At 56.0% G+C, this 27169-nt stretch overlaps 1 protein-coding gene across 2 annotated transcripts; it reads left to right on the top strand.

Moving 5' to 3' along the window:
• Positions 1-14146: 14146 nt before the first annotated feature.
• LSM14B (LSM family member 14B) lies at positions 14147-25717 on the top strand. Of its 2 annotated transcripts, XM_082857584.1 has the most exons (10): positions 14147-14427; positions 16259-16422; positions 17531-17666; positions 18436-18552; positions 20717-20884; positions 21116-21193; positions 21408-21569; positions 21919-22069; positions 23801-23986; positions 24537-25717. In XM_082857584.1, exons 1-9 carry the CDS (start codon positions 14301-14303, stop codon positions 23970-23972), a joined length of 1275 nt encoding a protein of 424 aa, XP_082713710.1. In that variant the 5' UTR covers positions 14147-14300; the 3' UTR covers positions 23973-23986; positions 24537-25717. The 2 variants fall into 2 exon arrangements, with proteins under 2 accessions (XP_082713710.1, XP_082713711.1); XM_082857585.1 differs by lacking the exon at positions 18436-18552.
• The last annotated feature ends 1452 nt before the right edge of the window (positions 25718-27169 follow it).

The raw sequence follows: 27169 nt of genomic DNA on the forward strand, positions 1-27169 counted from the left end.
AGGTGCACCCAGCCTCTCTCTGGGAGGTCTGTCCACAGGTTTGGGTGGGACCCAGTCACCTGCACTCTGAAAAGATCATTTAAATGTTTGTCTCGCCCACTGACACAATCAAAAGGTTGTCTCTCAGGGTTTCCCTGGTGGCGCAGTGGTTGAGAGTCCGCCTGCCGATGCAGGAGACGCGGGTTCGTGCCCCGGTCTGGGGAGATCCCACATGCCGCGGAGCGGCTGGGCCCGTGAGCCATGGCCGCTGAGCCTGCGCGTCCGGAGCCTGTGCTCCGCAACGGGAGAGGCCACGACAGTGAGAGGCCCGCGTACCGCAAAAAAAAAAAAAAAAGAAGATTGTCTCTCATACGAAAGATGTCTGTGCTGCCAGACTTTTCCCTGAGATTCCCTAAAATGGGGGAATAATCGAAATGAGTCATTTGCTCTTTTCTTGGGAAGCAAAGGGAGTAGCATGTGCAGAATGAGCTTAGCAGTCACGAACAAGCCGGTAAATTTCACATTTGGGGGAGGCTCACACATTAAAACCCTTCCCAGGGCTTCCCTGGTGGCGCAGTGGTTAAGAATCCACCTGCCATGCAGGGTACACGGGTTCGAGCCCTGGTCTGGGAAGATCCCACATGCTGCGGAGCAACTAGACCCGTGCGCCACAACTACTGAGCCTGCGCGCCTAGAGCCCGTACTCCACAAGAGAAGCCACCGCAATGAGAAGCCCACGCACCGCAACGAAGAGTAGCCCCCACTCGCCGCAACTAGAGAAAGTCCACACGCAGCAATGAAGACCCAACACAGCCAAAAATGAATAAATAAACAAAATAAATTAAAAAAAAAACCTTTCCCAAATTCATGCCAATATGCATTTTGACAGTCATATTTTATCAAAATGGGTTGTGTCATTCAGAAACTGTTTGCAAAATGAACATCCTGCCCCAAGAACCCACATGCTATTTTTTTTAAAGCTTATAGAGCAGAAGGATAGCCCAGCTCTAGAGTGGAAAAGGTCGAATCTTCTCATTAGGAGCCTGACGCCCTGCTGGCCCTCTGTGATAAACCTGAGTGGCATGAAAAACCAAAGCATGAACTTGAAACATTAAACACATGACCCAGAGACCAGGAGGGAAGGTGTGCCCCAGGCTGTGGACTCACAGCTCACCAGCACTCAGTCGACTTGATCCATCTGCCCGAAACCATCTGCCAAAACCAGAGTGTTGGTTTTCACCAGCTTCAGGCTTCAGTGCTGGCCGCTGCCCTGGGGCCCAAGGCTCTCCAGGAAAAGACTGGAAAGGTGATGGGGACCTTGGAGTTTCCTTCTCCTCTGTGCTTTTTCTGCATTTATTTTCTTAAATGGATGTGTTGTTCTTTTATCATTAAAAAAAGAGAAGCACTGCTTGATTTTTTATCTCTTAACTTGTTCTTGAGGGAAAATACACACACTGGAAAGTGCACAACTCAGTGAATTCTCGCAAACTAAACACACCCACGTCACCAGCACCAGATCAAGGAGCAGAATGTGCCCAGCACCCCAGAGACACCCCCGCCCAGCCACCCCTCCCCAGAGTGACCACCACCTGACTCCTAATATCATGCGTCCCTGTAGCCAGCTTGGTGACTGGAGGTAAATGGAGTTATACGGACTTCTGTTTTGTTTCCCCAGTGTTTTATTTTGTGTGTGTGTGTACTGGGGGGGCGGGGGGGTTAGTTTTTTTATTCTGGTAAAATTCTCATAACATAAAAGTCACCATTTCAACCTTGTTACAGTGTACAACTTCGTGGCATTCACGATGTTGTGCAACTATCAGCCTTACCTAGTTCCAGAACGTTTTCCTCACCTGAAAGGAAAACTGTAAGCAGTCAGTCCCTACCCTCCTATTCCCTCAGCCCCTGGCAACCACTAATCCACATCTGTCCCCATGGATTTACCTGTTCTGGACATTTCACGTAAATAGGACCATGCAATATGTGTCTTCCCTTTGTGTCTGTCTTCCTTCACTCAGCATCGTTTTTTAAAAAAAAATGTCTTATTAATTTTTAGGCTGTGCCATGCAGCAGGCAGGCTCCTAGTTCCCCAACGAGGGATCTAACCAATGCCCCCTGCAGTGGAAGCAGGGAGTCTTAACCACTGGACCGCCAGGGAAGTCCCTACTCAGCATCTCGTTTTTGAGGTTCACCCACATGGTAGCCTGTGTCAGTGCTTCATCCCCTCTTGTGACTGAATAATATTCCATTACATGGATGGATCACCTTTGTTTATCCATCCATCCATTGATGGACAGTTGGGTTGTTTCCATTTTTGGAATAGTGCTTCTGCAAAGATTCGCACACAAGGTTTTGTGTGGACATATGTTTACATTTCTCTCGGGTACATGCCTTGGAGTGGAATTGCTGGGTCACGTGGTGAGTCTACGTTTAACTTACGGAGGAACTGGCATTCTCTCCCTCAGCGGTAGGTGAGGCTCATCTGTGCTGTTGCCACCCTGCAGAGGGCCCACGCTCACTGCTGCAGGATCCGTGGTTGAACACACCCAGCTACGTATCCACTCTTCAGATGGTGGGCACTGGGGGCTCCAGTTTGCGGCTGTTATGAAGAGTGCTGCTCTGAACGTTCCCTCCTTGACTTTTGGTGACACAGACATTTCTTTGGGAATACAGCTAACAGTGGACTGGGCTGGCAATTAGGTGAGAAAATGAAACTGCAGACATCCAGATTGGAAGGAAGAAGGAAAACTACCTCTATCTGCAGATGATGTGACCTTGTATACAGAAACTTCTAAAGGCACAACTAGAAAACCATTAGAACTAGTAAACAAGTTCAGCAAGGTGGCAGGACAAGACCAATATACGAAAACTCGATTGTAGCTCATTCAGAAGCAATGAACAAGACAAAAATGAAATTAAGTAAGCAATCCCACGAGTATTTATGAGTGAATTAACAAAAGAAGTGCAAAACATATATTCTGAAAACTACAACACATTGTTGAAAGAAATTAAAGAAGACCTAAATAAATGGAAATATATCCCACGTTCAGGGATTGGAAGACTGAATATCATGAAGATGGTGGCACTCCCCAAACTGATTGTTATTTGCACTCCCTGATACCACTTGTATATCAGACTCAATACAGTCCTTATCAAACTCCCAGGTGGCTTCTTTGCGGTAACTGACAAACGAATCCTTAAATTCCTATGGAAATTCAAGGGATTCAGAATAGCCAAAACAATCTTGGAAAAGAAGGACAAAGTTGGAGCACTCACACTTCCCAATTTCAAACTTACTACAAAACTACAGTAATCAAGACAGAACGGTACTGGCATATGGAGAGTTACATAGACCAGCTGGAGTAGAATAGAGAGCCCGGAAATAAACCCTCACATATATGGTCAAATGATTTTTCAGAAGGGTGCCATGATGATTCAATGACGAAAGGACAGTTTTTTCAACAAATCGTGCTGGGAAAACTGGATACCCACATGGAAAGGAAAGAAGCTAGATCCCTCTCTCACACTAGACACAAAAATTAACTCAAAATTGATCAAAGACCTAAATGTGGGGACAAAAACTGTAAAACTTTTAGAAGAAAATATACATATAGACCTTGGATTAGGTGACGGCTCTTTTGATATGACACCAAAAGCATAAGTAACAACAGCAAAAGAGATAAATTCGACATCCTCAAAATTTAAAACTTTTGTGCTTCGGAAGACATCGAGAAAATGAAAAAAACTGACAGAAGGAAGAAAAAGTTCAAATCACACTTAGAAGAGACTTGTATCTAGAATACATGAAGAACTATCACAACTCAATAATAAAAAGACAAATAACCCAATTTAAAAATGGGCAAAGGATATGAATAGACACTTGTCCAAAGGAGAGATACAAATGACCGACAAGAACATGAAAAGATGCTCAGCATCTGGGCCAGGACCATGCCAGCCTCCCAGAGGGAGTATGTTACTCTCCACAAAACAGCCCAAGGTGACAGTGCTGAGGGCTCTCTGCGGAAGGGATGGATTCCACAAATACTGACACCGTCTCTGTGCAGATGTGGAGATGTGCTGCTCAGAGCCCCTCCAGGAAAGCACCACTGCCCAGCTGCAAGAAGCAGGGTGAACTAACTGGGAGCCTCCAGCCATGAGCTTCAAGCCCAGGTCACGTTCTTCTCGGGTGATCCCAGCGACCGCCAGCAAGGCGGTAGGTGGGATGAGGACACCTATTTCCGCTCAGCGTGGGACCCCTCCAATGGGCAGGTGCTCCGGAGCTGCCCGCTGGGCTGGCACATCGCGGCCCGGGGTCCCTCCTGCCCAGTCCTGCTGCCTCCCTTTTTCCCCTTGAAGGTGTTTCTTCCCAAGAAACCTCCGCCTCAGCATCTGCATCCTGGAGAACAAGCTGGGACTCGGAGTAGAGCGGTCCAAGAAAGCAGGCAGCCGGATGGAGCTGCAGACGGGACCACTCACCACCGGGGCAGTGAGGGAAGCCCATCCCTGGCCCGAGGCCCAACTGCTAACACTTTCCCTGGGGATGACGTGGGGGACGGAGCTGGCGGCCCGGCTGGTAGCAGGGGCCGCACCGGCCAGCAGTCTGCCCAGTGTCATGATCCAAACTGAACTGGTTGCTTGAAAGGTAGAGGAGCGGGGGTGGGGGGTGGGGGGAAGATGGAACCGGAGACTCGTTGACTAAGTTGCACTGACTTAGAGACGATAATGACAAGCTGAGGGCAGTTAAACAATTGAGAAGCATGTGTGGGAGCCAGCAGTCTCATTAGCAGCTTCAAAGAAACTCAGGCGGTAAAGCAGGAAACACTCAAGCTCCCGTTCAGACACGACGGCCAGAGGGGCTGAGCTTCACAGACGGAGATCGCTCAGCCGCAGCAGGACCGCTACGCCGACGTCAGGACCCTGCCTGGGACCCCTGGGGACCCCGGGGGATGGAGGCCTGGCTGTGGGCATGCGGAATTTGATTCCTCAGAGGCCTTTAGCCACCTGAGCCTGCAGCCGTGGACCCCCTCCCCAGCTAGAGCCAGCCGGCCCCGGGGGAGACGATACAGAAATCTCTCCCCCATAAGGCAACAGGTGACCGTCCCCACACCCTCTCTGGGCCACCAGGCCTGTCAGAATTAAGTTACAGTGTAGCTGGGACGATACAGCAGGAAAAGGGCTGCAAGGCTCGGCCAGCACATATTGCCGAGACCGGTGGGGCTGGATTCTGAGGGCGCTCCTGGCGCTGTGGTGACTCTTACCGTGAATGGACAGAGTAGCACCCCAGCCTGAGAGGGTACAGTGACCAGGGGCTCAGACCCTCCTGAATGAGGACATGGCTCACACTCCCAGGAAGGCCCCCAAGATCTGCAGAGGTGACAGCTGAGGAGGGCTGTAGGCTGGAGAGTGGAGGGGCCCCGAGACCCGCTGCAAGCGGCGGGCCCTCACCCACCTTCCTCCCTCCCTCTTCTAAGCCTCCCCCAGGAAGAGAGGCTGGGGTACCCCTGGAGGAGACCCCCATGTGCAAGGGAGGGAACCTGTGGGCACAAGGGGTGACTGTGGTCACACAGATCTCCCTTCCAAAAGAGACTCACTGCCCAACACAGGAGCGGGGCTAGCGGACTGCCCGCAGCCATTAGAGGCTTAGGGTCCGCCTCAGATTTCACTGAAGTGGTGCCCTTCTCAGGGTGGCCCCAGTCAGCCCGAGCAAGGCCGCGGTCCGAAAGCCTGGCCATTTCTGCCCCACGTGAGACTCCTCCCCTGAACTCCAGAGCTCCTGCCGGCAGGCAGACTTGGTCAGGTCCCAGCCCAAGCAGTCTTCCTCCACTTTTCTCCTCACAGGTGTTAGCCCCCTTAGGCCCTTTGTACCCTTACTTGTCTCAGCACTTTCTTCCTGGAGACCCTCGCACTTGGCCTTTATGTGCTGACAAGCAGGACATCCAGGGAGGGTTGGTTTATTAGCTCAGCAGGTATTTGGGGAGGATGTGTAATAGCGTGCCGGGGTCCAGGGCGTCCCCAAACTGCGTTTGCACCTGGCTCTGCTAGGATGGTAGGTACGTTCCTTAACTGCCCTCATCCTCGTCCTCCTGTCTGTAAAATGGGATGATTATAGAGCCCCACCCAGAGCGCTGCTTCAAGCGTCAGACGTGTGCGCGCAAACTGCTCAGCACGATGCCCAGCGCGCACTCGGCTGTGAATTGCAATTGCTGTTCTCCTTTCTTCTCTGAGCGCTCCTTCAAGGTGTTTGCTGCACGGGCCTTATTTTTCTCTGCAGAAATTAGAATGCATGGTCCGCACTCTACAAGCGCACCTTGTTTAATTATGCCTTGCTTTATTGCACTTCGCAGATATTGCATTTTTCACAAACAAGTTTTGTGGGAACCCTGCGTTTAGCAAGTCTATCGGCACCATTTTTCCAACAGCATTATTTTAAAATTAAGGTACGTACAATGTTTTTCAGACACAATGCTACCGCACACTTAATAGACTACAGCGTAAAAATAACTTTTATACGCACTGGGAAACCAAAAACATTCATGACTCACTTTATTGTGATATCCGCTTTATTGCGGTGGTCTGGAACGGAACCCACAACATCTCTGAGGTCTGCTTGTATCAGGGCAGGGATGGTGACCACAGGCCTGAAGACCTGGAGCTGTAAGGTCTGGGGACTCCAGGCTGAAGGCCTGAGTCTCCTGTGCTACATCAGCGGTCCCCAACCTTTTTGGCACCAGAGACCAGTTTCATGGAAGACAACTTTTCCACGGACGGCAGTGGGAGGGGGGGATGGCTCGGGCGGTGATGCGAGCGGTGGGGAGCGCTGGGGAGCGGCAGATGAAGCCTCGCTCACCCGCCCACCGCTCACCTCCTGCTGTGCAGCCTGGTTCCTAACCGGCTCCGACCGCTACTGGTCCGAGGCCCGGGGGTTGGGGACCCCTGTGCTGCATGACTGACTGGGATAAAAGGGCTGGCTGCTTGCACGGCAGCCCCAGTGCAGCCTTCCCGGGAGCAGCCCGCCAGTCCTCTGCCAAGGCCTGTGGTTAAAGGAACCTCTATCTGCCCCGCTCATCTGAGTACGGAAGTCGGCCCCGTGGGTGACTGCTGACAGAGCATGTGGACGCCTGGTGCCAAGGCACTCCTCTGAGCAGGGAAATGCCTTTCATCCCCAAATGAAGGAGCAGCCCTGCTGAGACATGGACACCCCGTCCCCGGAGAGCATCAAACGAGGACCAGGCTCCCGTCACACGTTGCTGTGGGAGTATAAAGACGTGCAGACACTTTGGAAAACCGTCTGGTGGTTTTTCACAATGTTAAACATAGACTCACCATATGAGCAGGCTATCCTACTCCGAGGTGTATACGGGGGGAAATGAAAACATACATCCACTCAAAGCCTTGTACACGGTGTTTACGGCAGCATTATTCATAGTAGCTGAAAGGTGGAGACAAACCAAATGTCCATCAACTGATGAACACGTAAACACCAGCATACAACAGAATGTTATTCAGCTACAGAAGGAAACAAAGTACTCATACATGCTGCAACGTGGATGAGCCTTGAGAACATTCGTGAACGTACGCACAGTGAAAGGAGCCAGTCACAAAGACCACGTAGTGTATGATTCCATGAATGGGAGACGTCCAGAACAGGCAAAGCCACAGTGGTTACCTGGGCCCTGGGGGACAGGGCGGTGGGGAGGGACCGCTAGTGGCTATAGGGTTTGGGGAGTTGTGATTGGAATGTTCTGGAATTACACAGTGGCGACGGCTGCACAATTCTGTGACTATACTAAACACCACTGAGCTGAACACCTTAAATGGGTGAATGTTATGGTATGTAAATAATACCTCAACAACGTTGCTAAGCAAACAAATAAATGAATGAATAGGCGTGAGTTCAGTGCAGCCCAGCGTGGAGAGAGATCAGACTCGGGACCACTGGCCCCGAGATTCCAGGGAGCATGGTAAACCCATTTGTGAAAACACTTCCACGACCCCGGGGAGACTCCCAAGGCAAACGTGGTTCTCATGCTTGTTGCTTGGGAAAGACAAATATCTACTCCTGGAGGTCTGCGGTCGCCTGTATGAACAACACGAGCCACGGCAATGTGTTTTTGGTGCCGTCCGCCCCGTCCAGCTGCTGAAACCTCCTGGAAAATCTGGAAGCAGCTCTGGACCGAGGCATCTTCCTGGAGGAGAACCAGCTTCTCAGCCCGGCCCGCATGCTGCCCCTTCTGCCACACACGCCCCCGCCCGTCCAAGGGCGTCCGCGTCACGACAAGCGTCTGCCTCGGTGCCCAGGCTTGGCCACCGAGCCTTTGCGTTCAGGGGGTTAAGGCAGCCACAGAAGGGAAGGTGTATGGTGTTCACAGGGTGGACCTTCACACTTGCAAAAACACCCGTGTGCCCGGCAGGATGCTTTCCATCCACACTCCAGCCTCTCGCCAGGTGAGAACGTCAGTACGCAGACGAGGGGTCCTCACGTCGGCTCCCGAGCCCTGCCAGGTGACCACAGGCTTTGGGAGGCCTGGATTGTCTCTACCACTTCTTTATTTTATTTTTTAAATTTTAATATTTAAAGTAGTACATATTTAATTTTAAATATTTAAAATATTAAATATTTAATTTTTAATATTTAATATGCGGATCTTGGTTGCCGCGTGCAGGATCTTTAGTTGCAGCATGCGGACTTTTAGTTGTGACATGCGGGATCTAATTCCCTGACCAGGGATCGAACCTGGGCCCCCTGCATTGGGAATGTGGAGTCTTAACCACTGGACCGCCAGGAAAGTCCCCCACCCCTTTATTTACACGACTTCATTCCTGGGGGCTGTGGTTCTGCCAGGCCGGCGCTCGTGCACCATCAGGCGGGTGCAAAGACAAGCGCCCAGCCTTGGAGCTGACTTGGAGTTCACATCCTAGGACGCTCCCCGGGGAGGCCTTTGGGTTACTGTGGCAACTCCTTGGGACGCATCCTGCATCCTTTGCATGGGGTCAAGAGAGGACAAGGTGAAGGAACTCTCCCCGCAGTGCCCAGCTGCAGCCTCAGGACAGTGTGCATCTGGGGCACCTGTACAGCGTGCGTTCCTTGAATGAAGAAGCCGCATCTGGCATCTCCCCCGCGGCTGAGCAGGGAGCACCAGGGGGCAGGGTGTCCGGGTCAGCAGCCTGAGACTCAGATCGGAATCCCAGGCTGGCCGCTCAGTGGCCGTGTGACCCTGGCCAAGCATCTAGCCCAGGCTGGTCTCCTCACCATTAGGCCCCGGGGGGCCGCCATCCTGACCTCTAACAACCTGTGTACATTGCAGGGGGCCTGTGACTCTGTACAGGGCATTTGTTCTCTGTGTGTCTTTCCCTCATGGCCCTGTCTGTGCGGCCACGGTCTGCTCATGTCTGGTGCCCAGACTGACCCAGTCTCCTGCTAGAGGTCATGGGTCATGGGGGTCTCCAGCTCTGCTCCAGTGAATGTCTGCTGCCAAACAGACACGCGTTGGGCCCTTAGAGGGATCTTCTGTCGATAAATATAAACGACCCTGACTGTGCAGGCAGTGTGCTCGGGGGAACACCGGGGACCCCACAGTCCCCTTCCCCACTGCCCACACCCCTTTTCCGACCTCCTCTCGGGACCCACCAGGAGGCAAGGTGCAGGCGGCTGGCACGGAACGCGGGCAGAGCCCCTGTCCAGGGCTCTCTCGTGGCCCCCTTCAAGGTGAGCCAAACAGCGATGGTGCACCTGCCTCGTGCCAAGCTCTGCGCTAGAACCCGAGGCCAGCGTGGAAGCTCTTAGGGTGTGAGGGCAGGTCACCCTGAGCCGCTGGCCTCCCCGTCACCGTGGCTGACGGCACCCTGCCCCAGGTAAAGCTGGGCCGGAGGAGACGCCCAGGGCACATAGCAGAGGGCGAGGCGGGAGGAACCAGGGGTGGCCCCACGTGCTCTGCCTCTGGCGAGCCAAACCCTCACCACTGACTCTCTGACCTGGACGCCTCTTCTTCCCTAAATGAGGTGGTGAGGGAGCCCAGGCAGAGGGAAGGGGTGAGGAGGGCCTTGTGGGGTGGGTGAGGGTGGGTCCAGCTGGGGATGCTGAGGGCCCAGGGGACCTCAGCCTCCCTCGACCCCCCCTGTGTGCGTGGTAGGCCCCGGTCGCTAACTACCTTTCCAATCATCCTGCTTAGGGAGGCCCCACACATGCAAGCGGACGCTGGTGACCCAGGATGAGCGGTTACAAGGGTCCCTCCCGCACGCTGGCCTGGTGCAAACAGCTCGCTTGCACTTTCCATCCTCACAGCACGAGGCACAACCTGGGCCCCACTTTTCGTGCTAGAGGCACAGCCAGGAGGCTCTGAGGCCAGGATGCCAGCCAGGTCTGCCTGACCGGCCCTGGGTGGTGAAGGTGGTGGCTAAGGGGTCCCAGGAATGTGTACCCTAAGCTGTCCCTGAGCTCTTAAAGCCCTCAGCATTGAGGGACTTAATCATCACCAAGAGAGGAAAGTCGACTGGCCTGTCCATCTTCCTGTTCCCAGGATGTTCTCTAAGTGTGTTCTCTCTGTATTTCTGAAGGGCCACCACATTAGAATCTGACACTCGGGGACCTAGTGTCTGGGGCTGCCAGAGTCCCGTCAACTTTGCTTACCTCTCCCACCAGCTGGGCCTGGAAGGGTGGGCCGAGGCTGCCCAGCTGGGTCTGGGTCCTAACACACTTTTGTTTACTTCCCACAGCACGCCTCATCACCAGAAGGCTCAGCTGGGTGGGCGGCCGGCGGGGGAGACAAGGAGTGGAGGTAGGGAAGGGGGAGGGGGAGGAGAGGGAGATGGAAGAGGAAAGAAGGGGTAAGGGAGAAGGGCGAGGAGAGGAGGGGGGTCCAAAGATGCAGGAACCTCAAGCCACCGGTGCTCACGGAGCGTCCAGGGAAAACAGCCCTGCAGGCCCCGGGGACGGGGATGGATTCACAGAGAGCAGAGACCTCGGGGAGAATTCCTGGCTGTGTGGGATCAACCCTGCTTTACTCCCTGACCACAGAGACCCTGAACACAGCCGCCCGGGCCTCCCAGCCCTGTGACCTGCCTGAAAAGCTCCTGGTACGGGTCACCTTCAAAGCCAGCCTTGCCCTTGCCACCCATCCCGCCTGCAACCCTCAGCTTCCTCCTGGCTTCTGGCTCTCTGCGGGAAAAGGCTCCCTCCTAGCAGGGGGACATCTGCCCCTCTCGGGCGTTAGGTCCCGAAGGAGAGGAGGGGACAGGCAAGGTCCCACCCTGCTGGCACGTCCCCTGCTTCAGACCCCAGACTCGATTTCTGTTTTATCTGTGTCCACCTGTCTATTACTAATGCGTCTTTGAATCAACTCACCTGTTTTGTTTTGCTCCTACTAAGCAATGATACCTGTGAAATCAGTGGCTGGGCCCATCCTTCTTTCTCAGGTTCACATCAGTCACAAAGTGGCCTTCTGTGGCCACGTGCCCCTCACCTGCTACAGGACACGGGCTGCGATGGAACCCCGGGCCGGGTCCTGGGTCCCTATCTTCACACCCGTCCTTAATAAAGGACGCTGTCCTCCAAACACACAGGGCTTGGTACGTGGCTCGTGGGTGCAGTGGAAACCCAGCCAGCCGCTTCTGTGGTCCTCTGAAGGGACCCCCGTCTCCCATGCACGGGCCCCTAGCACCTCTCAAAAGCCCAGCACAGGCATCATCTTCTGGGGTCCTCACATCCAGCAGTGACATGGGCAAGACAGCTGTCTTCTCAATCTGGCAAAAGGAGAAACTGAGGCAGGGACTCCAACCTGCCCAGGGTTTTTCGTCTTCTCAGCTCCCCTCTCTACATCCCCAGGCTCAGGAGTCTAAGGCTTGGTGATGACCGAGCAGGTGGGCACTGTGGACAGCTGTTGAGGGTGGAGGTGCTGTTCAGGGAGGGGTGTCCCCTCGCATGGAAAACAGACCACACCAATGGACTCCCGGGCCAAGTTGAGGCTCCGTACAACTGCTCCCCCTCTCAGACCTTTCACAAGTGCCCTCCACTTTGGGCAGGACACCAGGGAATGAGTGGCAGGGCCAGGCTTCCTGGACCTGTGTGCCACGTATATTTTTAGCCTCTGCCCTGCCCGGGCATTTGCAGTGACCGATGTCCTCAGGGAACCACCCAGCTGTACACCCGGGGGCCCGGTGGACTCTCAGAGGTCTCCAGGAACTGCCCCCTGCCCTGATCCTGGAGCTCAGGATCCAGCTCCCCCTTCCAAGGTAGAATCGGCTCCAACTGGGAAGGAACGCATCCCCACCTTCAGTACACATAGAAGATTGTGGAGAGAGTTCCGAGGCACAGAACCTGTGACCTTAGGCAAGTCGTGTTCTGGACCTGGGGGAAGTGGGGGGCAGGAAGACCTCTGCTGTGCAGGGGGACCACCAGGCCAGATGGTCGCTGAGGTGGTCAGGAGACCTGGGGTTGCACCAACGCCACACAGGTGCACCCTGGGGAAGACTGTGTTGTGCTGTCCTGTCTCCTGTCCAAGGGCAGGACGCCCCGATGCCTGGAGACCTCTCTTACTGGAGTTGGGCTAACCTGGGGGCCGCGCTGTCCACCCTCTCCTCACCAGCGCAATTCTCCAGGAGCAGAGATGCACTGGTAAATCTTGGCAGATCTATTTATCAGACTTTTCCATCTTCTCTTCTGCTCCTTCTGTGCTCCCTTTTCTCCAACCCAATACTGTTCTCTTACTGTTGCCGGGTGCTGGTGGAATGGGGGGATTCACAAAGGGCAGGCGGGGCAACTGTCCTGTGCTGGGTCTCAGTTTCCTCTGTAAAATGGGGAGTCAGAGCCTATGTGCGGGTTGCCGTAAGGGGTTCTCTGCAGCGGCTTTCATTTTTCGTTTGGCACTTATTGTAAGAAATACACTTCACATCTTGATCAAGTACCCACTTAAATACGTGTAAGTAAAATAAATGCTTCACAGAGCAAGCGCACTCTCACTGTGAGATGCTCTCTATCTCATTCTGTTTCATTTCTATAAAATGCTGGTCACCACTCACCAAGTTTTTTTCAGGACATGATATTAGTCGCTGATCTGAGGTCAAGAGGGAGAGACAGGCAGAAAGCAAGAGCAGACATAATCACCAATCGAGCAAAGGGCTGTGCAGGCAAGAAGGGGGTCTGGCGAACAGGAGGGCGCGGCCCGTTTCTCCACTTCACAGCGAGGCCTCAGAGCCGGAGCCGGGCAAAGCGGCAAGCAGGCCAGGTCAGGCGGGTCTCGGAGGCCCTGGTGGCCGGCTGGGATTTATTTTAAGGGACGCGGAACGCCCCCGCAGGTTTGGGGGGAGGGGCGGGATTAAAAGAGAAGATGCGCTCAGCACCTTATATTTAGCGGCTGACGCGCCGGAAGCGCTCGTTACCCGCAGTTACTACTGCGCCCCACGCGCGGAGCGCGGCCCCCACCTTTACCTCCTGGGCAGTGACCCTGGTCCCCCGCCTTCGCCCCCGGGTAAGAGACCACCCCTCACCCTCCGTTTTCACTTCGCGGGCAATAACCCCGGCCCGGCCCCCTGTCTTCTACCCCTGGGAAGAGACCTCCCGTCCCCACACCTTCACCCCACGGGCAGTGACCCCGGCCTCCGTCACTCTCCGGGGAAGGGACCCCCAGCCTTTGCCCCTGGGGAAAGTGACAGTGGGGCGCATCCCAGCCTTCCGACCCAGGAGGGGGGAAAGCGTCTGGTACGCTGCTGTTCAGGGGAAACTGAAGCCGGGAAACACGATCCACAGGTTCCCCGCACCCGGGTCCTGAGAAGGGCGGTACGCGCGGCGGGCGGAGCTTTGGCGCCCCGCCCCCTCCCTCACACGTGCGCCCCCGCCCCTCCCGCGGACGCGCGCTCCGCCCCTCCCGCGGACGCGCGCTCCGCCCCGGTCGATTCCCACCCCTCCTCCAGGCCCGCCCGCCGGGTCTCGTGTTCCCACCCCGCGCGGGGCCCGCCGGGAGCCAGCCGAGAAGTGGGGCGGAGAGCAGTGGAAAGCCCGCCGGGTCAGGCGGCGCTTGCTACGCAGGCGCGGAGCGCGGGGCCGCCCCCAGGCCGACAGCGCGGCCATATTTAAAGGGAGGCCGGCGAGGCGAGCCAATGGGCGGTGAGCGTGCGGGGGCGGGGCGTGGCGGCGCAGGACCCGGATGTGGCTGCTGCGACCCCTCCTCCCCCGCGTTCCCCTCAGAGCCCCCGGGCCGCGCGCCGTTCCTCGCTCTCTGGTCCCCGCGCAGGCCCTCGGGCGGCGGTGAGGCGGCGCAGAGGCGGAGGAGCGGGCGGCGAGGCGACCGCGCGGAGGCGAGCGGGCCAGGCCCGGCCGGGCGGCCGCCGCCATGAGCGGCTCCTCGGGCACCCCGTACTTGGGCAGCAAGATCAGCCTCATCTCCAAGGCGCAGATCCGCTACGAGGGCATTCTCTACACCATCGACACGGACAACTCCACGGTGGCGCTCGCCAAAGGTAGCGCCCCGCAGCCGCCCCAACCGCCCCGCCCCCGCCAACAGCCGGGCCCGCGCCTCCTCCGCCCTACCCCCCCCCGGGCGCCCCTCCGCAGTCCCGCCTCACCCCCCGGGGCGACCCCCACATCCTGCCCGCGCCCACCGGGGCGCCCTGGGCCTCCGCGCCGCTCCCGCCCCTGCCCTCCGGGGCTCGGCTTGCACAATGGGCTCCCCGGGCCGCGGCGGCAGCGTAATTGTGCGCGGCCAGCCCGCCCTGCCCGGGGTTGGGGTGGGGAGGTGGGGGCGGGTCCAGCTCCCGCGGTGCCGCCCCCACCCCGTGCGGCGTAGCCCACCTCTGCAGGTGGGGGGTCGGCGTTGCTAGGCTGTTTCCTCCCCAGCTGCCCGAGAGCGGAGGGGGCGGCTGGCGCCGAGAACCCGGTCCCTGTGGGGGAGGGGTGGGGCTAGGGGCCCGGAGTCTCCTCGGGGCCTCCCCAGAAGGCTGGAGAACGAGAAAACGCGACTTCTGCAAGCCCTTCTGGAACCTATTAAGCAGCTGGGGCCTTGAGCCTGAACAAATAACCACGTTTTAATGGATTCTCCTGTCGGGATAGGAGCGTCGGTTGGCGGCTCCATGCTCCCGTTTAAAGCGTCTTCCTACTCTAATTCAGACGTTTTAGTCTGTGGGTTTACCCTTTTGTGACAGACTCCTCCCTGCGGGCGCTGGTAACCACACTGAAGTCCCTGGGAGACCTAGAGAAAGATGGCTGTACTGTGGCTCTGCCGGAGTCCAGAGCCTTTTCTGAGCGTGTTGAGGCAGGAGGTGGGCCCAAAGTTTCTTTGTCTTCGTCCTCCAGGGACGATGACTAGTGTCCTTCCCCTGCCTCTTGGAAGTGCTGAGTGCAGCGAGGTCTGCAGAAACCCTGTTTGTTTGGTTGGTCTCGTTAGGCTGGAGACACTGGGCTGGGCCTCTAAGGGTCAAGGCGCAGCTACGTGCTCCTGTGGTAGAGGGAGCCTCCTCCATCCAGGTCGCAGTCAGTTCCCAGCTCTGGGAGTAGCTCCTTTGAAAGCCTAGTATTTAAGTTTTCCGATAGATGTGTTGCTCCAGGACATAGTTTAGTGCTGTAAGATTTTGTGGTCACTTGTACTCTTGGCTTTTGGCTACATTTGGCCTGAGACCCCCGTTGGAAAAACTGAGGCCCAGCGTAGTCCCTGGTCCTCAGCGGGAGTTGTGCTAGGATTAGACAGAGGCGCTTCAAGCCCAGCTCTGCCTCAGAGACCTGAGAAGGAGGCACTCGCTGGGGCTCCTTGAACCCTGCCGGTAGGGGTCAATCCCCTAGGAAACCCCTCCGGAGACGGACGCTCGTGGGGTGGGTCCACGTTCTGGGCCGCTTTCTCCCATTGTTCTCTACCAGCTCCTCCCAGGCTCGTCGTGGGCAGAAGGGTGGGGATGACACTCAACCTGCTGGCTTTTCTCAGAAGAAAACAGACTCCCCAGGGGTGGTGTGTTGCGAGGCTTCAATCAAAAAGCAGCTTTGGGGCTGTTTAATCTGCAAAGTCAGATGTGAATGGGGGGGCGGGGGGGATTTGCAAAGCAGGCGTCGTTTGTGGGAGCGCTGGCCTTCCGTGTTTGGAAGGGAGACTGTCAGGCTCTGAATCGTTCGTGGTCATCTTTGCGACCTAGAACTTTTTGGAGCGTTGCCAGCTGGGGTCTCGTAGGTATTGTCCGTTGATAATCAGGGGTGGAGCAGTTGAGGCGTGGAAGCTGGGTGCTGTGGACGGCCCCTGCGGGAGGGCTGATTGAATGCACTTGGTCGAGGATGACAACGTAACCCTTCTCTTTCTCAACCCCTGAGTGAGGTCCTTCGGTACCGAAGACCGTCCCACAGATAGGCCTGCCCCCCCTAGAGAGGAAGTTTATGAGTACATCATCTTCCGGGGAAGTGACATCAAAGACATTACCGTGTGCGAACCTCCGAAAGCCCAGCACGCGCTCCCTCAGGACCCCGCTATTGTTCAAGTAAGTGCGCTGCCCCGTGTCTGCCGTGGGCGCTGTCTCTAAGAGGCGCCGGCTTCCAGACGGAGCTGGGTGTCATCTGGCCAGAGCGCTCAACTCGAGGAACAGCCTCTTCATGAAAAGCAGTTTAACTCTGTCTGGCTCTTGGCGTTCTGTGGGAGGCTTCATCTGCGGCATGCACAGGGTGTGCTGTAGAGTGAGGCCGGCCCAGCGTGTTGGGCGGTGCAGGGGGCAGTGCTCTTAGTCTTGCCGGCACCTGGCGTTTGTCCTTGTCTCGGGTGGGTAAGCCTGAAGCCCCGGTGCATGCCGGGAGTGAGAGAGATGCTAGTAGGGACTTGGGACAGTAGGGCTCGCTCTCCCAACACTGCCCCGATGATAAAGTCAGCGTTGTGGGGTGCTGAATTCGCAGGTGTCACGTCGTGTGCCTGCCTGCTGTGTTATGACGTGTTCTGCCCAGGATTACTAGGGAGTCCAGGCTCATATCTTCTTGGCTTGTAAACCTCGACTTTCACCGACTCCTGCGGGGCTCACGCTGCAGGAGGGGCCGGGACAGAGCGTGCTCCCTGCGGGGTGGGGCTTGCACGCTGGGTTGTGTGGGCACGTGGAGAAGCTCTGGGCCAGACTTCTGAAAGGTTTGAGGTGAGCGGCCTTGGGAACTCCAGAAGAGGGAAGTGCTCGAGCCAGGCCTTGAGGGACGAAGGGGCCTCCCGGGAGCATGGGGAGCTGGAGAGAGGACGCCGCGTGGAGGTAGTTCCCCGGCTACACAGCTGTGCCCCGGCGTGTTGGGGCCAGGGCCCAGGTGAGGACGCCATCCTCGTCCCTGGCAGAGCCTGGACTCCCTGACGACCGGCAGTGGGGCCACTAGAGGGGTTCACGGAGTTAGGAGAAGGTCGTGTTAGAACTACCTGGCAGGTGAAGCTGGGGGTGAACGTGGAAAAGGCAGCTCTGAGCCCCTTAGGCCACCCTGGGGGCTCACACGCCCCTCAGTGCCGCCTCAGCCTCCAGGAGCAGGCTGACGAATCAGGCTGCCTTCCCCGGTCCGCACGGTGCTCGCCAGGCAGGGTGACAGGAGGGCCTGGAGCTGCTCTCACCTGTGTGTCTCATTGCTCAGTCTTCCCTGGGCTCGGGCTCGGCCTCCTCCTTCCAGCCACACGTGCCTTACAGCCCCTTCCGAGGGATGCCGCCCTACAACCAGCTGGCCGCCAGCTCCCTGCTCAGCCAGCAGTATGCCGCTTCCTTGGGTTTAGGTGAGTAACCTTTTTCTACCTGGTCAAGTGCCTGTGCCGTGACATCCAGGAGCGGGGCCAGACCCTGGTGGTGGGGACGCTGTGTTCGTGCCACGTTCAGCTGGCAGTGCATACTGAGCACCTTCTTCAGTGGCCCTTCAACTAGTTAGAACGCTTAGGAACTCCTCAGTTGAGTGGAAGAGGCAGCAGGGTGAGTTTTGGAACAGATGAATCGAATCAAAATTCATTTAAAGTGTCAGCCTGTGTCTGGGTGGAAGTTGTGGTATGTCTGGTTCAAAGAAGAAGTAACCGATGTGTGTAATTACAGATGAGTTCTAACCATTTGCACATTTGTCAGCCTATAAATATAAAAGTTAAATGCAACGCCCACCTATCCTATCCTTTTCCATTCTCGTGTCAGTGCTTTGCTCAAAAATGCAGTCTCCCCTAAGGTTGAGTAAGGTTCGCTTCTACACGCATGGAGTGAGAGTCACCCTGCCCATAGGGTTGCGGCACATTCAAACCAGAGTCGCAGGCATCACCCCCTTCACTCGTAAGAGTCACATGCTTCTAATAGAAGGCCTGTTGTCTTGATTGCTGCTCCTGGGGTGCAGGAGCCCTTCTCAGCTTGGCTCCCCGTTTCTAGATTAGGCTTGTGTGAGCAAAGTGTCCTATGAGAGATGGCTGGGCTCTTTCCAAGCCTGCTATACACAAGACGAGTTTCTCATTACTTATTTGTGTGCCTTTTTTTTTTTTTTTTTTTGCTCTTTTCTCCTTTATCTTCTTTTAGAAAAGTTGGTAAGCCCTCCAGCCTCAGCCGCGGCTTCCAGCCCTAGTTCTTCTCCATCTCCACAGCCCGTTTCAGAGCTTGACATGTCCTCAGAGTCACATCAGCTCACTTCCAAGGGTAACAGCAGTTTTGCAGAACTGCATGCTGTCTTGCAAGCCATCCTGAGCGAGGGGGTAAACCAGTAGACCAGAATGACAGTAGCTGTAGCAGATAATTTGCCAAGCCCGTGGATCAGTTAAACTGCCTCTGTGTGTTTCTGCACGTAATCCTGACTTATTAACTCTCACAGTTTTAAAGAGGGTATTAGAAAGAACCAGCAGTACACTTTGTTCGCTCTCCTGGGTCCAGGGTCTGTTTTGACCTGTACTGTGATTGCCACGTATGGGAAACGTTCCTCTGCACAGAAGGCCACTTCCTGGGGTTTCTGCTGGTCCTAAATGCAGTGTAGGTTGCTGGGTAAGACTGCAAGGCGATCCCCCATGTAACAGGCATGCTGCTCTAGGATCCGTGTGGCACATTCCTCACCCATCCAGGGCGTTTAGCATCGGGGGCCTCGGGTGTCTTTGTAAAATGAAGCACCATTAAAATTGGGTGGCTAGCCTGAGTTGTTGACCGGGTGAGCAGTGGGCCTGATGACTGGCTTGGTAACACTGGTTTGTCCCACCTGTCTGCTGGGTGCCGCACCTGTGGGCGGTTTTTTGCCCTTTCTCGGCCTCCTCCTTTCACCGGAGGTCTGATGTGAGAGCACCGTGTGCGCCCCCCTCACCTTTGCAGAGACTCTGTCCAAGATGATGCCTGGGGCTTTCATTATGGCACACAACTACTGTCAGTCTGTTACTTTGCATGTGTTGCTTTCCTGCATGGATGCCAGTGGATCTGAGTACAGCGGTAGTGATGTTTTTTTCCACACTTAAAAATTGCACAAGATAGTTCATTGTCCTTAGGGTCATTTACATAAAACTGCTCTTAGGGCAAGATAGTTTGACTGATCTTTTTTTATGAAAAGCAAATGAGCCCAAGATCCTTGCCCCATCCAGTTACAGCGTGAGCAGGAAGCTGCTGTCTTGCTCAGGAAGGGCCGTGCTGAGTGAGGCGCTAGGTCAGAGAAAGTGGTCTAGGTCAATGAATGCCCATCGCAGAGGACACTTAAAAGTACCAGTAAGGGGGCTTCCCTGGCGGTCCAGTGGTTAAGAATCCATGCTTCCACTGCAGGGGGCACGGGTTCGACCAGGATCCCGCATGCCGCACGGCCAACAAAGAAAAAAAAAAGTATCAGTATGTAGGGCCTGCCCTTTGAGTACTTTTGATCCGGTTGTGAGGAATTTCTCAGAGTAATTTCTGACAGTAGTTTCTGCTCTACGTTTAAAAACAAAGGTAGACTGTCCAGTCTTCACTGTGTTGGGCTGCCCCTCCGATAATAGTTACTCCGTGGTTAGGGCTCATTTTTTTCTGTCTCAAAAGTCTGTGCACCTCCACCCAGTCCTCAGTTGTCCCATTTAAACAGTGCCCACCGGAACGTGGGAGAGGGAAGGGAGGAGATGGCCTGATGTGTGTGGCACACCCTTCTCTGTCCTCTTGCGGCAGAGGCCCGTCTCGTGAGGGGGACCTCCACTGAGGCCGGGTTCTGAGCACTCCTGCACTCAGGCTTGGTGATGCCGTGTAGTGGGAACAGACTCAGTGCAGCGCCGTCTCCAAGGGCAGCCTGGGAACCCTTCGTTTCTTACGATGAGCCTTCACCCGGAGGAATGCAGGCTGTTATTTCTCTGTAGTCAGCTCTCATCACTTCATCCTTTTTGGTTTTGTTGTTTCTTAAGCAAAAACAACAGTGTTCTAGAATTTTAACTTCAAAGGCTGAGCACTGCATTTTGTGGAAGATGCCAGACTGGGATGGTTCTTGTCCAGCATGGCCCAGAGCGAAACACATTCTCAGACTGTGAATTCACCGGCATCTCGGGACTGTCGAGCCCCCTTGGGGTTAGAGCTTGTGTGGTTTGGGGGAAGCTTTTTCTAAGCCGCTTGAGAGGTGCTTATTGTGCTGGCGTGTTTTTCCCTCCTCCGGATGCCCTAACTGGGGGAGCCTGCTGGCTTTTTTGCTGCCTGGGCTAGACGCAGAGGGGATGGTGCGGGGTGGGGGCTTTGCCTGGGTTCCGTAAAACCTCTCCAGGCGGTTGCCTTCCTCCTGCCGCACAGCCAGCTGGACGAGGAGTGGGGGTGGGGGGAGGCGAGGGGGTGTGGCCTTCTCCTTGTCTCTGTTATTAACCTCTCCTCCTCCTCAACTCAGGAGCTGGCTTTCCGGCTGTCTCAGTCAGCAAGAGCCCCATGGTGGAGCAGGCTGTCCAGACTGGTTCTCTTGATAACCTGAACACCAAAAAGCTGTTACCTGGCAAGGGCACCGCGGGGATGCAGCTCAACGGGCGCCCAGCCCCGCCAAGCAGCAAGGCTGCCAGCGGTACTTAAATACTCACTCCCCTGGAGTTTGTTCGTGTTCTCAGTGGCATAGCGCTTCCTGGGGTTCTTTTTTTATCCTTTAATTAGACACCCCCACCCTGTAGGCTTTTGCAGGGCCGGCTCTTGCGCAGTCCCCGGTGGCGCCGCCCCGCTCCCATCGCCAGGCTCTGCTCCTGTCCCCGGGCTCTGCTTTCGCAGGCGCTTTGCCTTACTCTTCCTTTTTGCGCCTTAGATGTAGCTCAGCCGGCAGCTGGGCAGACTCAAGGGCAGGTGAATGACGAGAACAGAAGACCTCAGAGGAGGCGATCAGGTAACGGCTGTTGCCACTTGAGTTCTGGGGAGCCGAGAACCACCCAGTCGCACTCCGCTTACCGCTCCTGCCTGCTTCTCCGTGGGTGACGGTTTCAGGGTGCTGGGCTCAGCGGCAGCTTCAGTGTGCTCTGTCCCCGCTTTGTCTGCTGTCTCACACCGAGTAATGTTGAGTTAGTGGCTTACCAGCCAGGGCTGTCCTTTCCTTCTCACAGGGAACAGACGAACAAGGAATCGCTCCAGAGGGCAAAGCCGTCCAACTACCGTCAAGGAAAACACAATCAAGTTTGAAGGCGACTTTGACTTTGAGAGTGCAAATGCCCAGTTCAACCGAGAGGAGCTGGACAAAGAATTTAAGAAGAAACTGAATTTTAAAGGTTTGAAAATTTGCCCCACCCTAGGAGTGTCCACGGCGCAGGTCAAGGAGAGCCTGGCAGGGGCGGGGGGCAGCTGGGATGGTGGTCGGCGGGGAAGCCGTGCTGTCTGAGGAGTTCCCAGGAAGGAGAGGAGTCGGGGGGAGGCCCGTGCTCGGGGGATGAGAGCGGGTTGCAGGGCCCAGGGGTGGACGAGGCCAGCAGCCAGCAGAGCTTTCCGCGTAGTGCAGGGCACTCCCGGCCGCTTCCCTGAGGCCTGAGCACAACCCTTGAGCGGCCCCGCGAGGACCTGTCCTGGTGGAAGGTGCTTTGTTTGCTCCTTGGCCTCTCAGTGCTCTGCTTCTCTGCGTAGACGACAAAGCTGAGAAAGGGGAGGAGAAGGACCTGGCGGTGGTGACCCAGAGTGACGAGGCGCCTGCTGAGGAGGACCACCTGGGGCCCAACTGCTACTATGACAAATCCAAGTCCTTCTTTGACAACATTTCCTCTGAACTCAAGACCAGGTCAGGGGGCTGTGGGGCCGGGCAAGGCCTGGGGGAGCTGGTGGGAAGACACTCTGCCCCCAAACTCTGAGACTGGGGCACGCTCTCTTGAAGACCAAACCCAGATCTTAGGTTCAAGGCAAATCTCTTAGGCTCGCTCACATTTTTACTGTAATGGGTACGTCAGGCCCAGCAGTGCCAGCGGTAGGTGGTGGTGTGGGAAGCCCTGGCAGTCACAGGCACCTGAGGGATCTGACCCAGGTCCCGGCCCCTCTTTGCTCAGCTGCCTCTTTCTCATCAAGGTTGGGCTGGACTACCCTCCCTACCGCGTCGATGTTCCCGTTCTGTACCACCTTGCCTGGGCCTGCTTCTTGGTCTGACCTTGGTGGCCTGAGGCCCTTGCTACCTGAGGCAGCTGGCAGGAGTGTCCACAGTATTCTTTCACCCACCTGATTGCTTGAGGCCAGGGACTCTGTCATATGCTTTGCTTTTAGCACCCAACAGCTGGTGCTCAGATGTTGCCCGAGAACCAGCTAGACAGTAAACGAAGTCTACAGAATGGGCATGCTGTGGAAACTCAGATCCTTTCGTTCACAAATGGAGTAGCAGACACACTGCGGGCACTGGGGGAACAGCAGAAAGCAAGCTGGGAGGTCCCCATTCCCCCCACCACCCCTCTTAGGTTTTGGCAGGGGAAAGAGATAACAAAAGAACAGGCGCACGAGGTAACATCTAGCAGTGAGGCGGGAGGGGTTGGGGCGTGTGTTGGGTGTGAGGGGAGTGGGGTTCGGGAGCCAGTGGGAGGGTGAACGCAGGACAGGGTGTGAAGCGGAGGCAAGGCGGAGGCGGGCACGTGCAGCTGCTGTGTGGCTGGAGCGGAGCCTGGGGGCGGTCAGGGAGGAGCGATGAAGATGGGACGGTGGCTTGGGGCGAGCAGTGCTGTGTGAGGTTTCACTGCTGCTTTGTGGAGAGTGGGCAGAGGTGGGGCAGGCGTGGAAGCTGAGTGGCCACGCCGGGCTTTGGGGCAGTGGGCAGTGCTGGGGGAGGGGAGGGGGGCTGGGCTTCTGCCACGCCCTGAAGGTTTGTTGATGGGCTGCGAGGGGAGCCTGGATGGCTGAAGGCTGCGGTTGCTGCTGCTTGGAGTGAGGAGGGTGCGGGGGGCAGCAGAGCAGGGGGTCGGGCTGGGTGTGTTGCGTGTGAGCTGCCTATAAGCAGCCTTGTGGCACACAGTTGGACACCGGGGGGTCCTTGCTGGAGGTGCAGAAACGAGTGTTGGCGGCGTTGGTGCTGCGTCCGCACCTCCCCCAAAGCGTACGTGTCATAGCCTTGGGGACCCTGCTCTGTTTAGCCCAGTCCCCTCATCTCTGGAGACTCGCCTGGAGGGGTCCATGATCTGCTCCAGGTCTCGGAGCCTGCACGGGCCCTGGGCCTAGCAAGCAGGGAGGGCTTCCTTCATAGCACGCTGCTGTTGCGTGCTGGCCTTAGGTGACGCAGGTGTGAGAGCTTTATACTGAGCAGCCCCGTCCAGTGGGAGACAGGCCTGGTTGGAAATTGGGCTGGGAGCCCCTGCAATGTTGAGTCTCAGGCTCCAGTGTCCTGATGGGATTGCCCCCCCAGTGGCTCCAGTAACGAGTCACCATCTGTCTATCGGTCGTTTCTCCCTCCCCAGGCTGTGTGAGGCTAGGGCCTGCCTCAGAACGCTGTGAGGAGGTGCCCGCTGTAGTCGGTCTCATGCTCCTTGTCTTCGTTCAGTTCCAGGCGGACGACGTGGGCTGAAGAGAGGAAGCTCAACACGGAGACCTTCGGGGTGTCGGGAAGGTTTCTTCGTGGCCGTAGTTTCCGGGGTGGATTTCGAGGGGGCAGGGGCAACGGTGCAACCCGTCGTAACCCGACTTCCCACAGAGCTGGGACTGGCAGGGTGTAAGGAGGCAGCTGAAGGTGAGTGAGGGGAGCTGTGGGGTCCTTTAGTGGGAGGGCATCCGGACGGGGCTGCCCAGGTAGGAGCCGGTGAGCGTTGGTATCGAGGCCAAACTGAGGCCCCGACCCTCTGAGTGAATCCCCCAGGGGGCTCTTGGGGACGGTGGGACCCAGGCCCTGGGGTTGTCAAAGTGAGGGTCCAGGTGCAGGAGGGCTGGGTGCTCCCCACTCCGGTGTGGTCAGGAAGGAGAGATGGTTACAAGCCAGGCCTCAGCTCCAGCCTGGCCTTTCACTGACCTTGAGTCTGCATTTTTAACTAGGTCGAGGGTGACGTGTGTGCCCCTTAGGGTCTGGGCGTGAGTGGGCTTCGGGTGGGACCTGGAGCTGCCTCCCCCCCACCCCGGTGTGAACAAAAACGATGACCTCGGGTTGTGATGGGAAGGTCTGGGAAGCCCCAGCCTGACTTGGGGTGGGAGGGAGGTTCAGCAGTCCCTGTTCTTCATTCACGGTGCTGGGCTTGGGCTGGGGAGCTGCCTGGATGTGCTCACTAGATGTTGTCTCCTCCTCGCAGGCTCTTGCTGAAGCGGCACAGACGCCAGACTGTGTCTACGAGGATGTTGGAAAACGCTGCACTTACTGCGGGAGACGTGGGTCACTTTGTTTACTGAGTTTGGAAAATTCCCATGCTACTGCTTATGTTTTGGACTGAACTGAACTTGGACGTGGTCTGAGTTAGAACCACTTTTTTGGGGGGACGTGTATGTGGGAAACCTCTTTGAGGTATCTTGGCCTACTTTTCCTTTTTAGTTGAGCACAGCCTGACGCTAAGGTTTTGGTATTTTGCAGAAAGGTTTCTAGAGCGAAAGTGTGATCCTCACTTTGTGACCTTTTTTGGACAGCTTTGATTTTTAACGTGGAACCAAATCCCATTTGGCAAATGCGGCAGCCAAGTGCATCTCTGTAATCCAACTGGCCGCTGGTGCTGCTGGCCTGACACCCACTGCCACAGGCGGGGCCTAGGAGCCAGGCGTGGCCAGCACGGGGGCATGGGGGGGCCTAGGGCATGGAAAGCGGGGTGTCCCACCATCGTGTTGTAGAAGCAAACCAGACGACCCTGACCTCAAGGTAGAGGGCGGGGTTGGGGGTGCTGGAGGTGTAGGATGGGGCCCTGAACGGGAGGGAGCTGGGAGCTGTCGCTTGGAGTGTGGCTTCCATAGGAATCCGGGCTGGGGGTGAGCGCCCAGGACGAGCTCCTCTGCGGAGTCCCTCTCCCTCCTGCCCTCTCCCTGCCAGTCCCTGACCCAGGCCAGTCAGCGTTGGACTCTGGCCGAACACTGTTCGGTGTCTCATCCACTTGGAAATGAGCCAGTCTTTTTTTTTTTTTTGCAAGGTCGGTTGACCGAGAACATATTTCCTCTCAATTGTAAATAGTTCTGTGTTTTTGTTTTACTGGTGGGTGGAGGGAGGGTGGGGAATATAAATTTGTTGCATGAGCAAAGGGATCAGACCTTCAGTAGAAGCATGCGTCCCTCTGACAGGGCATCGTGGTGAGCATAAGCGCCTTGGTAACTAAGTCCCTTTAAGTAGGCGGAACGGTTTTAGTTCTGTATCAATTAAGTTACTGTAAAAGCTTAGGTTTATTTTTGTAGGAGTTAATGGCTAAGAATTAGAACATAGCAATGCGGCTGCTCTGTTTGAGCAATGTAAACTTGTAATTATAAACAAACATGCAAACCTTTAAAACTCTTCTCTGCTCTGGAAATAAATAATCCTGTTGACTCTGTTGCCCGAGTTACATCATGGCTCACATGGCCGTCCCAAGGTAGGTGTTGTGTGCAGTTCAGATTTGGGGGACATCTGGCACTCTGGAGTGAGACCTGGCCAGTCTGGGTACAGGGCAATGAGCCAGGCCCTAGGTTACTGAGAGCCACCCTCCCGGGGTGAGTGGTGCTGCTTTCCGGGTACTCTGGACACTAGTTTAGAGAACCTGCTTCGGGAGTGGCCCCTTAGCTGCCATAGTACAGCTTCCAGGCTCCCCAGAACTTTCATGTCGTTGATACCTTAGAACCTGTTACAGGGCTGGACCCTGGGACTACAGAGAAAAGCCAAGACTTGTCTGGTTTCAGACTGAAAGCATGTAATTTCACTGCAGTGGGTTTCCAGGCGATTTTTTTTAATATAAATTCATTCATTTATTTATTTTTGGCTGCGTTGGGTCTTCGTTGCTGTGCGTGGGCTCTCTCTAGTTGTGCTGAGCGGGGGCCACTCCTCGTTGTGGTGCGCGGGCCTCTCATGGTGGCCTCTGCTGCTGTGGAGCACGGGCTCCAGTAGTTGTGGCAACGTGGGCTCAGCAGTTGTGGTGCACGGGCCCAGTTGCTCTGCGCCATGTGGGATCCTCCCTGACCAGGGCTCGAACCCATGTCCCCTGCATTGGCAGGCGGATTCTTAAACCACTGCGCCACCAGGGAAGTCCTCCAGGTGATTGTTAAAAAGCACTCTCAGGACTAAGGCCCACCTGGCCATCTGTGCGTGATTCAGGCTGAGAGGAGGACCAGACAGACGGCAGGCCAAGCTGGCCTGTGACATCTGGATGCAGCCTTGTGTTTGGCCAGCTTCCTTTTCCGGGCTGTCTACCACTCTCCAGCAGATCCTGAGCACTGCTGGTAGTTTCAGAATTTAACAAACTCTTAGCAAATACCAATTAAAAATAAAAACCTTCCACAGCTGACCTGCTACACGCAACTGGCCTTTGCACTAATTCTAAACTAGGTAGTTTTTGTTTGTTTGTTTTTGCGGTACGCGGGCCTCTCACTGTTGTGGCCTCTCCCCTCGCGGAGCACAGGCTCCGGACGCGCAGGCTCAGCGGCCACGGCTCACAGGCCCAGCCGCTCCGCGGCATGTGGGATCCTCCCGGACCGGGGCACGAACCCGCGTCCCCTGCATCGGCAGGTGACTCAGCACTCAGGCTAAACAGGTATTTCTCTGCTAGAGATTCTAAATATAGTTAAGTCACAGTTTACCACCTATGACTAACCTTGCTATTAAAACTTAAACTGACAGTCATTGTGACGATTAGACACTTTAGGCTAAGTTTAAAATTTATCTGGGCCTCCTTACCCCTATTTATTTTGGCCGCGCCGCGTGGCTTATTGGATCTTAGCTTCCCTACCAGCGATTGAACCTGGGCCCTCAGCAGTGAAAGCA

This window comes from Leucopleurus acutus, assembly GCF_964270905.1.
Source record: "Leucopleurus acutus genome assembly, chromosome: 16".
Taxonomy (NCBI): Eukaryota; Metazoa; Chordata; class Mammalia; order Artiodactyla; family Delphinidae; genus Leucopleurus; species Leucopleurus acutus.